This window comes from Trachypithecus francoisi, unplaced genomic scaffold, assembly GCF_009764315.1.
Source record: "Trachypithecus francoisi isolate TF-2019V2 unplaced genomic scaffold, Tfra_2.0 Lachesis_group15, whole genome shotgun sequence".
Classification (NCBI taxonomy): Eukaryota; Metazoa; Chordata; class Mammalia; order Primates; family Cercopithecidae; genus Trachypithecus; species Trachypithecus francoisi.
The window spans coordinates 33306930-33321763 of record NW_022681460.1 but is presented as its reverse complement, the minus strand read 5'-3'; the positions used below and the strand labels follow the sequence as shown (position 1 = coordinate 33321763).

The following is a 14834-nucleotide window of genomic DNA, read 5'->3' as shown; positions in this document are numbered from 1 at the left end:
GTTTTCACTTTCCAAGACCTGCTGGCCACCTTTTACTCCTCAGCCCCATTTGAGGAATGTTTTGAGTGCCGAGAGCCTGGGAGAGGCATGTCCTCCACGGTACCAAAGAGTCAGTGGCTGCTTCTTACTTCCAGACAAGATGTCCCTGACTTGGAACTTACTACTCAGGAAACAGCACATGGATGTGGTCAAGTCCCCCACCCGCCCACGCCCCTGTGCCTGTCCGAGAACACCTCAGAGACCCCCACGTGTTAGTGAACATAAGTCCTCCCTTGCTAGAGGGGGAACCGAGACTTGTAAAGAGAAACAAGAGTGAGTTGGGTTTTTTTTTTTTCACCTGGAAGAAAGTCTGCAGTTGACTATTACCTTTTCCTCTGACCCTCTTTAAAAAGCAGATTGTGTTGCAGCAGCTCTGCTGAAGTGTTGTATGGCCTTTTGTCTCGAGGACTTTGAAACTAGCATTGTTGATTTTTCATTTTTCCTGGCAATCCTCCCTCCTATTCCCCTAGTGTTTTATATTCACTGTCTGGATGATTTAAATACAGTAGCTCTTGGTATAGACGTCCTTTTGACTTTCCCCGTAGCCTGAACCTTAGGGATATCTTCTTTCTGAGAGTAAGTAAACACATGTAGAGCAGAAGCAGAATGGCTTTGTTGTCAGCAGAGGGAAAACTCCACAAGCCCACAAAGCGCCACCACCTCTGCTGCGCTGGAACATCCGCGTCTCCAACAGACAGACCTCTGTGTTCCGGAGACACCGTGCAGGATCAGAGTGTCTTGTTTGTTATCCAACGGATATTAAAGAGAAATCATTCTTTCATATCATTAGAAGCCCTGTGCAAACACAGCCCCATGGACAAAGGCCTTTCCCGAGCCCGTAACAAGGAGCTGTTTGTCCTGGCTGCCTGTCTTTAGCAGTTGGAACAGGACCAAGCCGACGGTGATGTCATGGGCCCTACTGCGATTTTGCTTTCTTGGACCAAAGTGTCATGGGACAGAGCTCACCAGGTGGAAGTTGAATCAGAGCACCCACTGGGAACCTTCAGTAAATGCCACACGGAACAAGCTCAGAACTGTGATGGAACCTGGCAAAGAGCTTGCACCCAACCACAGAAAAGTCAAATGATCATTTCATACGTTTGCCTTTGTGCATGGGAATTGACTAGCCACACGTGCCGGCAATCAGGACTCGTGTCTGCCTGCAAATGATGCAACCAAAGAGAAACCTGGGCTCAGGATCAAATGTCTTCATCCTCACTGCCTTGAAGAACACAGACTTAACCCTGCAGCATCTGAACACTATTGAGGGTTAGTTTCTTCACCCAAGAGCATTTTGATCAGCCCAGACCCGTGTGTTTTTCTGGCTGCTGGGATTCACTGAGTCCATTTATTCTGTCTCCTAGAGTTCCACTGTCCAGTTGCCACTTGCTGTACGTGGCTGTAGAGCCCCTGAAAGCAGCTAGTCTGAATTATGAGGTGCTGTAAGGATAAAATGTGCTTTGGATTTGGGAAGTTTAGCACAAAAAAAAAAAAAAAAAACCTGTAAACCATCTTATTAATTACATTAGCTACATGTTGGAAATATTTTTATCTATTGGGTTAAATAACATAGTATTCAAACTCATTTCACCTGTTTCTTTTTACTTCTTTTAATGTGGCTACTGGAAAATTTAAAATCACAAATGTAGCTGGTGTTGTTTGTATTAGACAGGGCTGGGCTAGCGCTTGAAGGAAGTTTAGGTTTGTAGTGCCATCTGCTGGCTCATCCAGAGCAGACGCGCATGTAAACAAGAATCTGAGCTAACCCACACATCTCTTAGCCTGGCAGCACGCAACCTTTTTATTCCAGGAGCTTCTGAAGCAGGACCAGACTGAACCCAGAAGCTGCTGAATCCCCAAGAGCCTCAGGAAGGGGAGTGACAGACCGCTCATAGGTGCAAGCCTATGTCAGCTCATGGGTGCCAAGGAGGCTCTTGAGATAGAGTAGTGGTTTGCTGCTCACCTTCCGCACTTGAGGCTCTTTCATGCAATCTTTTTCACTGGTTGCTATTCTTAAGAAATATTTCAGGCCAGTAACTGTGGTTCACCCTTGTAATCCCAGCATTTTGGGAGGCCAAGGCGGGTGGATCACTTGAGACCAGGAGTTCAAGACCAGCCTGGCCAATATGGCAAAACCCCATCTCTACTGAAAATACAAAAATTAGCCGGGCGTGGTGGTGCACACCTGTAATCCCAGCTACTCGGGAGGTGAGGCAGGAGAATCGTTTGAACCAGGGAGGTGGAGTTTGCAATGAGTCGAGATCACGCCACTCTACTCCAGCCTGGGTGACACACCAAGACTACCTCTCAAAAGAAAAAAGAAAAATATTTCAGGCCAGGAATTGTGGCTCCCACCTGTAATACCAACACTTTGGGAGGCTGAGGAGGGAGAATCACTTGAGCCCAGGAGTTTGAAACCAGCCTGGGCAACATAGCGAGACCTACTCTCTCTCTTTTTTTCTCCCCCTTCTCTCTGGCGCAAGATCTCATCTCTACAAAAAAAAAAAAAAAAATTAACCAGGCATGGTGATCCCAGCTATTTGGGAGGCCGAGGCAAGAGGATTGCTTGAGTCCAGGAGGTTAAGGCTAGAGTGAACCATGATCGTACCACTCCACTCCACTCCTAGATAACAGAGCAAGATCCTGTCTCAAAAAAAAAAAAAGACCGGGCGCGGTGGCTCAAGCCTGTAATCCCAGCACTTTGGGAGGCCGAGACAGGTGGATCACAAGGTCAGGAGATCGTAGACCATCCTGGCTAACACCGTGAAACACCGTCTCTACTAAAAAATACAAAAAACTAGCTGGGCGAGGTGGCGGGCGCCTGTAGTCCCAGCTACTTGGGAGGCTGAGGCAGGAGAATGGCGTAAACCCAGGAGGCGGAGCTTGCAGTGAGCTGAGATCCGGCCACTGCACTCCAGCCTGGGCGATAGAGTGAGACTCCGTCTCAAAAAAAAAAAAAAAGAAAAAAAAAAGAAAAAGAAATATAAGCAATCATTTAACAACATAGTAATGATACAAACCCATCCTTCAGGAGACTGCTGTCCTCACTTTAGATAATACTTACTTGCCTTGATTTGTCAAGAATTGGAATTTGTCAAGAATTGGAATTTTGCTGATAAGTACCTACATCCAGTGTCTATTGTTGCCTAATAAATCACCCCAAAACTTAATGACCTAAAACAATAGTAATCACTTAACACCTCTCACAGTTTCTATGAGAAATGTGAATGTGAGGAAATCAGGAGTGGCCCATCTGAGCAGTTTTGGCTGAAGATCTCTAATAAGGTGAAGTCAGATGTTGACTGGAGCTACACTCAACTGAAGGTTTGACTGGGGCTAGAGAATCTTTTTCCAAGGTGGCTTGTTCACATGACTGGCAAGGTGATGCTGGTTGTTGGCTAGAGGCATCAGCCCCTCTCCACATGGGCCTCTCCACAGATCTGCTTGAATGTCCCCGAGGCGTGGCAGCTAATTTTCGACCTAGCCTCAGAAACTATACACCATTACTACGGCTGCATTCTGTTGGTCAAAAGGCAGGAAAATGCATCTCACCTTTTGATGAAGGAATGTCAACATTTCATTGGAAAATAAAGTCCCAGAGTGCCCAACACTTGTATAGCAATGTATGGCTTTTTTTAAATGCCCTGTTTTTCAGATGAGGAAATTGAATCTCAGAGAGGTGGAGTAGCTAGTCTGAGGTCTCGTGTCTGGTGAGAAGGATGAAAGTCCAGTTCTTCTGACTCCTAGTATATGCTGGTGAAGCCTATCCAAGTTATCTTGTCCTATCTCCCATATGCTATTGTAACTGAGAATCACACTGGGTTTTTTGTGTCTCCAGCATCTTCAGGATATGTGGGGCTCTCTTCATCCAGGTGCTTTAGATATGTCCTTATGTGGTATCTCTCTGTAACTTGTCATTTTATTTAGTTAGGCTGTAGGTCTTATGGAAGTACATTTCAACTAACTGGAATCTTTCTTACAAAAGTGCTTCATCAAAGAAAAATGAAACATTTTCCAATATTGTTCATGCCATTTGCCTCAAAAATCTGCGAGACAATAACATTACAGTATGTGTGTTCTTACTCTCTTTGATTATCCTGGTATTATTACATCTTATTTGTCTTTAAACAGGAAACAAGTAATCGCTGCTTGCTTTCAGTAGTTTCCATATTACTTGGTCATCGTAAAAAGGAGGTTGTATCATTTTTGGTGTTCCGCCTGCCAGAATTAAAATCCAGCTGCCATAATCATTTTCTGTTATTCTTGGTTTCAGGTAAAACTTCCTTTTCCTGTAGATCAAATCACAGATCTTCCAAGGAACGATTTCCAGATGATGATTAAGATGCACAAGCTAACCTCAGAACAGTTAGAGTTCATTCATGATGTCCGACGGCGCAGCAAGAACCGCATCGCAGCCCAGCGCTGCCGCAAGAGGAAACTGGACTGTATTCAGAATTTAGAATGTGAAATCCGCAAATTGGTGAGTTGGCCCATCCACTGTGATCCGCAATCGGAAGTGACCAGGACCAATGTAAAGGAACAGCAAAGAAAGTTGGAAAAGTAGAAAGAAGAGTCATCCTTTGGGGAAGTTTGGGTTTATTGTTTAACAAGTTTCTCAACAGAAGTAATAGCTTTACATCTGCTCTGTGTGTGTGTGTGTGCTCGTGCACACGTGCAGATGTGTAATAGTGTGTCAATATTTTATATCCTTCAGTCATTATTCATATAGAGGTAGTTCTTTTTTATTTCTCATCCAACGTGAAAATAACTGATGTTGGCCAGGTGTGGTGGCTCACACCTGTAATCCTAGCACTTTGAAAGGCCAAGGCAGGTGGATCACTTGAGGTCAGGAGTTTGAAACCAGCCTGGCCAACATGGTGAAACTCCGTCTCTACTAAAAATGCAAAAAATTAGCCGGGCATGGTGGCGCGTGCCTGTAATCCCAGCTACTCAGGAGGCTGAGGCAGGATAATCACTTGAGCAGGGGAGGTGGAGGTTGCAGTGAGTGGAGATTGCGTCACTGCACTCCAGCCTGGGTGATAGAGTGAGACACTGTCTCAAAAAGATAAATGAATAACTGATGTTAATTATGAGCATCTATGGACCAGGTATTCTTCTAAACGGTTTTTGGGGATGATCCCATTTAATCCTCACATTAACGCTATGACTTAGGCACTCCTTTATCCCCGTTTACAGAGGAGGAAACTGCAATGCAGAAGGGTTGGGTAACTTCCCAGTACTTGGTAGAACTTGAATGCAAATCCAGGTGTCTGATTCCACATTGTGTCTTGTACCACTGCTTTCTCCTGCCTCCAGACAGAAGAGAATGGATTAGAGATAGGACGCCTACCTGCAGAGGGGCCGTTGCTCAGGAGATGATCTCCTGGCATCCTTTTCAGCCCCGGGGTCCTTTCTTTTGCAATTCTGCCTCAAGGTGGTTGTCATAGCCATCCCTGTGCCTGAGAGTGTTTTGTCACAGAAAACAAACTCCCGTCTCCCAGGCTCCCCCATATACTTAGAGCTATGTGCCCCCACCCCTTCTCCTTGATAAGCAGCCATAAGCTACAGAAAGTAAATCCAGGTGACCTCTGGCTCCTGACTGTAGCTTTGAAGGCAACCAACTCAACCTCCTTCAGCTCTAACTTTCTGCCACCAAATAACAGAAACTCATCTCAGGTGCCATGTCTGTGTCAGGCTGAAGAAGAGAGAGGCTGCATGGTGTGGTCATGATCTAAGTGTGGCTCCTCAGACTGTTTGCAGCACCCTCTGGCCTCATGGTGAGCCACCAGCTGATGAGAACCAAAGCGCAAGGATGAGATGTTAGAAAAGCACAGGATATATGTTATCAAGATAGCCCTGGACTTCAGGGTTTTGTGGTGTTGTTGTTGTTGTTTTGTGTTTTCTTTTTTTTTTTGTTTTTGACACTCAGCAACCAGGGAAAATGCCTGTCTTTAGTAGCTCCCATCACCAACAAAGAAAGTCCAAGCTTCTTAGTAGGACCTCTCCTGCCCTTTCTGTTTCAGTCTGTAGCTGCCTCTCCAGTGTCACCATCCACTCCCTTCCTAGGACTTGATCCCTGATAAAATCAGTCTCTGCACTTGTGCCTACACCAGTTCCTCTCTGTCTTGGGACATTCCTCTACTTTTTCTATCTCCTTTGTTCTTTAAGAGTCAGGTCATGGCTGGGCACCATGGCTTACACCTGTAATTGCAGTACTTTGGGAGGTTGAGGCAGGAGGATCACTTAAGGCCAAAAGTTTGAGACTAGCCTGGGCAATATAGCAAGACCCCATCTCTGAATGAATGAGTCAGGTTATGCATCACCTCTCTAGGAAGCCCCTTTCCTGAGTCCCCCGTTAGGCTGGGCACCTGCCCATGGAACCCTGATCTGACCTCTGGCTTAGTGCTTATCACTTACTCTTGAGTTATCTTTACATAGGTCTGTTTCCCCAGCCCACAGCCCTCAACTGTCAGTTCCTCAAGGACAAGGACAGTGACTTGATCATTTCTGAATATCCAGTGTTGGACCCATTGCTGGGGTCAAGAAAATGTCTGTTGCCCTAAAATTTGCTGAATATTGTGACTTTTCAGTTCAGGGGATTATGAGTTTCTTCTTTCAGGTATTTCTTTAACATTGTTTACTTTTGTTAAACAACAAAATTTAATTTAAATCACATAAGGAGACAACATTCCTGCTGGTGAGTGTGGGTCTTCTGAAAGCCTGCTGGGCTTAGGTAGTTAAGTCCACTGGGTGTGAGTCTGCAGGGGCCTAGGCACATGTCTATAGTGCCCTGCACTCCTCTTAAGGTAGGAAAATAACTTCAGTCACCCACATTTGAGAAATGCCTGGTTTTGGTAATTCCCCTTCTGCTTAGTGTAGTGTTGTAATACTGAACAAATAAAATCCAAGCCACAGACCAGGCAGATATCTAAAGCACTTTGCCAGCATTTTTCAACTAAAAAACCAAAAGAGCATCATCTAGTTCTCCAACCACTTTTTAGCATCCCTTAAATAATGCGTTGCGTTTCAGTGCTGAATGAGAACACACTCGTTAGTGTGCATGTGTGACTTAGAGCTTCATGGTTTTAACCAAGGCGTGAGTTACACTGTCTTTCCTGCTGCTGTCACACGCAGCACCTCGTTTTTTCCCCCTAGAAAGTGTCCTGGAACATTTAACAGATGAGTAGGCCTGGAAGGGTCAGTGCTTTGGCCAGGGCAATGTGGCAGAATGATCCTGGGGTTCCTCTCCCAGCGCCCAAGCAGTATTGCCCCTCACTTTGCAGATTTCTATACTAAAAGGGGAGAGCTCCAGGTTGCACAGCCACCCATACAAGTTTTCTCCCCAAGGAGACATCCCAGATGTGTTTTGTTTCTTATCTGCCACCCTGTGGCGGGGATGCAGTGTCCTGGCAGGGATGGCGTTGGTGGATGGAGCAGCTTCCACCTCTCCCCAGTCCCTCCCTGCCCAGTCCCCAGCAGGCCCTACACTCACTCCCCACTCCCACGTCGTCTCCCACACACCCGCCACTCAGCTGTTGCAAACTCGCATAATGTATTTCTCTCAAGTTGCACTTCTACATCTGTTTATTTTTCCTTTTTAAAATGTATTTTCTTGATAAATTTATAAATATTTTAGCAGGTGCCCTTTCCTGGTGTAAATCTGTCTTTCCAACACACATGCCCACGCCGCCTGCCAGATTGCGTTCATGTTACGGCACATGCAGTTTCTGTGTCGGAGACCTGTTCCTTGTGCCTGTCGCATGCCTGCTCCTCCCTTTCTCCTCTTCATTTTCTCTCCCATCCTCTTCTGTCTGTGCTTGCAAAGGGTTGGTGAGAACTGACTTCATGCTGCTTCAGATGCCCCTTTTCTTCATCCACTTCATTGTGTGTGCCTCATGGAACCCCATCTCCTCCCCTCACCCACACGCAATTTTTTTTTTGAGATGGAGTCTCACTCTGTCGCCCAGACTGGAGTGCAGTAGTGTGATCTTGTCTCGCTGCAACCTCCACCTCCCCGATTCAAGCAATTCTCATGTCTCAGCCTCCTGAGTAGCTGGGATTACAAGCATGCCCCAACACACCCAGCTAATTTGTGTGTTTTATGGGGTTTCGCCATGTTTGCCAGGCTGGTCTCGAACTCCTGACCTCAGGTGATCCACCCACCTCAGCCTCCCAAAGTGCGGGGATTACAGGCATGACCCGCCACGCCCAGCCCCCTTCCCACAAATGTTGATGGTAAAACCTTAATTAGTCTCCAGTCTGTTGGCTGAAGTCATCTCTGTTGGGATGGTGAATTTCAGGAACACAAAAGCATGTGTAGGATTTTGTTTAAGGAGAAGAACATCTCAGAACCTTGGGCTAGCACGCAAGGGTTCAGGCTCCATCCTTCCTTCTCCCTTCCCAAGTCTGGGAGAATCGCTGCTCCAGACCCACTGCACGTACCCCAGCTGTCCTAGAGAGGGTCCCTCCTGTTCAGTCTGCTCTGCTACCAAGGCCAGAGAGTCTGTGATGTTGGGTTCTATATGAAATTCCATATGCTAGGCAACCATAGGAAATTGCTGATGACTTTTTTTGGGGTTTTTTTTAATACACTTTTTTTTTTGGCGGGGGAAGACAGGGTCTCGCTCTGCCACCCAGGGTGAGTGACACCACCTCACTCACTGCAGCTTCCACCACCTGGGCAGAAGTGATCCTCCCACCTCAGCCTCCCAAGAAGCTGAAACTACAGGCGTGCACCACCACAGCTGGCTAATTTTTGTATTTTTTGTAGAGAGGGGGTTTTGCCATGTTGCCCAAGCTGGTCTCAAACTCCTGAGCTCAAGGGGTCCACACAACTTGGCCTCCCGTAGTGCTGGGATTACAGGTGTGAGCCACTGCACCCCAGCCTGGCTTACTTTTTTAGGAGCAGTTTTAGGTTCACAGCAAAATTGAACACACTATACAGAGAGTTCCCATATGTTCCCTGTTCCCACACACACAGCCTCCCCCACTGTCAGCATGCCCCACAAAGTGTACACGTGTTAGTCAATGAACTTACACTGACACATCATTATCACCCGAGTCCGTAGTTTACGTTAGAGCTCACTCTCGGTGTTGTACATTCTGTGGGTTTGGACAAATGTCTAATGACATGGACCCGCCAGTATAGTGTCATACAGAGGGCTTTCAGCGTCCCCAAATCCTCTGTGCTCCGCCTGTTCAACCCCCTTTACCCCTGGCAATCACAGATCTTTTTACTGTCTCCAGAGTTTTGCTTTTTTTGAAATGTCATGTAGTTGGAATGGTAGATTTTTGCCTTTCAAAAATGGCAACCTGATACATTTGGGGGAGATTTTCAGTCACAAGATTGGGACTGAGAGTTTTTAACTTAACTCTCTACAAACCCCAAATTCCGGGAAACCAAAACATTGACTCTGAAGTTTTCTGATGGGTGACGATTGTGCCGGTTGTTTGCCTGGGCCTTGGAGAGGGATGAAGAGGTGTCCTGGGGAAGTTGTTGGCGTCAGCAGCCCCTCTGGATGGGCTGCTCAGATGGGAGGTGTGGCAGAAGCCCCTTCCTGGGCTCCCTGAATATGTATCTTTAAGTTTCTAGAGCCTGACCTAGTCATTCTTGAGTTACATTATAATGGTGGATGCAAAACAAAGGCTGGAAAACCTCCTGAAACGAGGCCTTCTGTCCTCCAATTCAGGCTTGATCAACCCTTCTCTTTTTTTGTCTGCTGTCCAGGTGTGTGAGAAAGAGAAACTGTTGTCAGAGAGGAATCAACTGAAAGCATGCATGGGGGAACTGTTGGACAACTTCTCTTGCCTTTCCCAGGAAGTCTGCCGAGACATCCAGAGCCCCGAGCAGATCCAGGCCCTGCATCGGTATTGCCCTGTCCTCAGACCCATGGACCTGCCCACAGCCTCCAGTATTAACCCTGCGCCCTTGGGTGTTGAGCAGAACATTGCAGCCTCCCAATGCGCAGTGGGGGAAAATGTGCCCTGCTGCTTGGAGCCAGGCGCAGCTCCCCCCGGACCCCCCTGGGCACCCAGCAACACCTCCGAGAATTGTACCTCTGGGAGGAGGCTAGAAGGCACTGACCCCGGAACCTTCTCAGAGAGAGGAGGACCTCCTCTTGAACCCAGGAGCCAAACAGTGACCGTGGACTTCTGCCAGGAAATGACTGATAAGTGTACAACTGACGAACAGCCCAGGAAAGATTACACCTAGTGACTCGGCTCTGCCTCCCGGTCTGCACACCTCTCCCATCCAGGCATTCTTCAGTCAGCCTGTGGCACTGTTCATCTGCTGTCCCGAAGAAACCGAGAACACATTTGGTGCACACTACAGCGGTCTTAGCAGCAATACTGTTCCGAAGTATTCTCTCCTCTTCTCGAGCAGGAGTGATAGATAGTTACCTTCACAATGGTGCTACCCCTTGCCCAGGCAAGGAAAGACAGCAGTGATGACACTGTCTGTCTGTGGCTCAATTTCAGTCTTCACAGGGATAGACTACAACACCTCTAGGCCCCAACCACGGATTTTTTTTCTCAGTGGCCCATGTCACAAACCCTATCTCAGGAATTTCTTCTGAATGTTCAATTTTTTTCATTGAAGACAGCTTCTATACACATCAAAGTTTTATAGCTAGACTGTACATATTATATATAATATATATATATATATATATATATATATATCCATATGCAAAAGTCCTGCATGCCTCAACTTTCTCATCCTAAAACTGGAAACTTATTTCTCATTTAGAAACAGGTTCCAACATTCCTCTTCTTTTGTCTCTGATGCTAGAACTAGTTTGGTAACTGTTAACATGGTCATTTTTCTTGCTTCACAGTTCACTTTTCAATTTGTACTTATTTATGGACAAAATTCAGTGTTGGAAGCTTTTTCCCAAGGTTTTATTTCAGATTTCTTTTTCATTTGGTTTGGTTTTGGCACCGCCACATGGTGTCATTTGAGTATTGTGGGTTTGTTTTTTGTTTGTTTGGGGGGGGTTTGTTTGTTTTTGGTTTTTTTGTTTTTTTCCTTGCAGATACTGTACAGTAATGGTCAACTTTGCCACTTGCACTGAGTTTTGGGTCAAACCTATTTTCTTAAATGAAGTTGTAACTTCAGTATAACTCAAGTATACTGTATGTTCTTTGCTTTTAGTTAAAAAAGTAAAACATTTTAGCTAATTAAAAAGCACTCAGGTGATAATTATGTAGGAAAAACAATCTTGCCAAATAATGAATTCATCCTAGGATATGTAGACAATAATCTGCTTGAATATTTTTATATTTCACCTCCTCCCCACCTTTCCCTAAGCAAAGTTTAAATGCAGATAGAGAGTTCAGAGTTGATGCTGGATGTTCAGATTCCTAAGTGGGGAGAGAGTTTGGACATCTCACTCAAAAGTACATCAGAAAAACAGGAATCCATGATTTTATACCAGAACTCAGCAGGCATTGGCTCCTAGAAATCAAGCTAGAACGTTTTCACCCAGGGAGTAAGTCCCATTCATTTCAACACGTCCTGAGGCCTCGGCTTGCTCTGGAAGTGTTGTGCTGTAGGACCTGCCCCCACGAAGGACGGGGCCAACCAGCCACCGGCTTTCCTGCCCAGGCTCAGCCTCCCAGGACATCTGGCCTGAGGGGATTTGAATCCCAGCCCCGAAGGTCCTGCCTTCACCCTGTTGGGAGAGAGCAGGGCATCCTGGCATCTGCGATCCATCCCTGACACAGGCTGACACATTCTTTCTCCTTTCCTTCTTCAAAGGCTTGGAGTTATCTTCTGAGGTTTCTCTGCCAGTCTCTTGTCTGAAGGCAGACTTCATTCTGAGGCTTTGGACAAGCTATCACCGGGAGCCCTCCCTGTCCCCTTCCCGAATCACACATATACCCTGCCCTCACCTGATGATAATTTTCTCTTCTTGCTGCAAAACTGGTTGACTTGCAACCCAGAGAGAGCAGCTTCCCTTGGCTCTGGGGGCGTGTTGGCCCCAGCCACGTTTACAGGAAGGTGTACCCCAGAGGAGGAGGAATCAGCTCCCTCGCTCCAGTGGCCTTGGGTCTGGGTCTCACTGAGCAGCCCGAGGGCCACTCCAGCCCGGCTGGGGAAGAGAGTCCTGAACGGTTTGATGTGGGGACGGGGGTGGTGGGCAGTGGGGAATAGATGGTTGACTTTGTTTCTTTCTTTGTGCCATTGTTTGGACAATATTAAAGCTGCATGTAAAAGGGGAAATTAGTATACGATGTAGGCGAACAGTGAAATCATAGTAACATATGTTTTAGTATTATTAACTTTTTTCTGTACAAATATTAGCACTAAATGTTTAAATATGTACGAATGCCAGAAATTTGTCAGTTCATGCAGTAGGATAAAAAAAAAAAAAAAAAGGCTCTTTTTAAACAGTTCCACTTTTAAAACCTGCCTCTGGGTTTTTGTTTTTTCTCGTGTGTGTGTGTGTGTGTGTATGTTTGTGTGTGTGTGTGTGTGTGTGCTTGTCTGAAACAGATCTTGATAAAGCTCTGTGTTGGAGCTGCTGGTTTTTGTTATGGTTGTTGGAATTTCTTGGCCTACTAGGACAGTTCTGTGCTTCACCATGAGGTTTGCCTTTGTGGAAAACTGGTGACAGCGAGAATATAAAGTCAATGTGAATCACGTGGTACTTCACAGGCGTGTGTTATGGTGGAGTCAGCTGACAGTATTTTGCTTTTTAACTCTATTGTTGCCTTTCCAAGTGACCTCTCCTCTTCTTTTAAAAAAAGAACACTTTCTGCTTGTATCATAACCAGGTCCAACCCAGCTTCTTGGCATGAGGTTTACCCTGGTAACAACTCATGTGCAACTGGTAGTCTTGACCACATTCCATCCATTTCCCCAGGTTTCTATGGTTCAGTAGCCCAGACCTGTTTGGCAGTCATTTCTAGGAGGGGCAGGGTCTCTTTATTTCTCTCCACCCTAACTCAGACCTCACCCTCCTCCCACCAACCCCTGCCTCGCTTTTCTTCCTCTTCCCCCACCCTAACTTCTGCCATGGGAACTGGTTAAAAACACTGCTCTAAAAACCATCTTCCAGTTTCGTAGGGATTTCTAACAAGTTATTTCATTCATAATACACCATGAACAGTGACTAGCTTAGTGCAGTTGTTCATGTGATGTGTGCGTGTCTTTTCCTATTGGGAACTGTGTGCTTGTCAAAATTATTTCTGGGTTGATTCAAAGGGAGGACTTGCTGGGGACCAGAATCCAAACGGCCTCAAGTGGAATTTTAAAACCCGGCCTGTCTCTTTTCCCTGGGATCCGTCGGTCAACCCCACGCCTTTTAGGAAAAAAAAAAAAGCAAGTGAACAGCAAGGAAGAGTGTTTGCACAGTACAGTGACATTTGGTTGTTTTTAAGGCTCTTTTACAAAAATAAAAGACCCTCCAACCATGGGCTGTTTAGGAGGATGCCTGCTTGGGTCTCCAAATGGCTGGGGCAGGAATGGTTGTTGGGGCAGAGCCAGTGGAGATGACCCTGAGACTAATGAACATCCCACCTAAATCCAGTCCTCCCCTTGGATCTGCCTTTGTCCTGCTTGTGTCTCCAGGCAACCTCTCTTCAAGTTGGTCAGGCTTTGGGCAGGTGAGTGCTTTGCTGTATGTGTTTGTTTCTCTGTATTATCTGGGGGTGCCTTGATTAAAATTGAACTTCATTACATACTGATTCTGGAACAAAACTGTTAGAAAAACCTAAAAACAAAAAAAAAGCTGACAAAGTTACGAGGCCATCCTGCTACTTCTCTTCTGAGTTCCCAGCAATGACTCAGGCGTCAGAGGTGATGCTGCAGTGGAAAACCTGACTGTGTGTCTGCAACTGTATGTTGTGCGAGTAATTTATTAACTGTCTTTCTAAAGGTTTGCTGCTTTTAAGATGCACTATAATTCAGGATGTAATCCTTATATTGCTTTTCCAAGGAAGTAAAAAAAAAGTGATTAGTATGACAACTGCCACTACTCCTTCAAAAGGAGCCAGGACCAGCGACAGGACTCATAAGAGGACTGGCTAAAGTGAAGTGTGCACAGTGTGAAGTTTAATGCTGTTGTCAAGAGGCCTAAACCCACATTTTCTCTTTTAATATTTTATGATTGCCATCAAAGAAGAAGAAAAAGAAAGAACAGACAAAGGTTTGCAAATGGTAAGCCTGTAAAGACACCAAAAACTCCTGTCCCGTGAAGCTGCTTGACATCCTGTGGAGTAGCATAATCCTCTCAAAATGAGGAAGAGCTGCCTGAAAGCTTTCTCAAGTCCCTATTTGGCTACCTACTCCTCTACATTATGCCCCATTTAAACCAGAAGCTGTTTTAGAGATGACTTCAAACTGCTCCACTATTGCTTACAGTTTAGGAGGAGTCTCAGATCCATAAAGGAGCAAGAATCAAGTTTGGTCCTCAAATGACTGTAAATAGACTAAAGAACAAGGTGTTTCTTTGTTTTTGTTTTTGTTTTTATTTTTTAAGAATAAAGCTGTTCGTTGTACCATGAGTTAGTGTTTCTTCCCCAGATTGAGGACTCTGTTAGAAGTTCGATTTCTGGTGAGCCAGTCCACAGTACAATGCCCTGTTGTGGAGTTGGTATTCACACAGGAAGTCTGTGTGCACGAGGCATTGTGTGTTGAAAGTGTATGTTGATAGTACTGCCCGAGCCATCTCATGACCCCAGCATCCAAAACCGATGCTGTAGAACAGAACATATTTGTACACAAATAGTGTGTGCAAATAGCATTTGTACATAGAAAAGTCTTATTGTGGCAGATTGAGGATAAATTA

The 14834-nt window shown here is 45.7% G+C and overlaps 1 protein-coding gene across 5 annotated transcripts in view; it reads left to right on the top strand.

Annotated features, from left to right (window-relative positions):
- BACH2 (BTB domain and CNC homolog 2) overlaps positions 1–14550 on the top strand; it is a 379921-nt gene extending 365371 nt beyond the window's left edge. For 4 of the 5 annotated variants that reach the window (XM_033234634.1, XM_033234631.1, XM_033234633.1 and 1 more), the window contains 2 exons: positions 4313–4519; positions 9767–10252. In XM_033234634.1, the coding sequence (XP_033090525.1) occupies positions 4313–4519; positions 9767–10252 (693 nt within the window). Of the gene's footprint in view, positions 1–4312; positions 4520–9766 lie in introns of all 5 variants that reach the window. The other variant, XM_033234632.1, reaches the window with a different exon arrangement.
- The last annotated feature ends 284 nt before the right edge of the window (positions 14551–14834 follow it).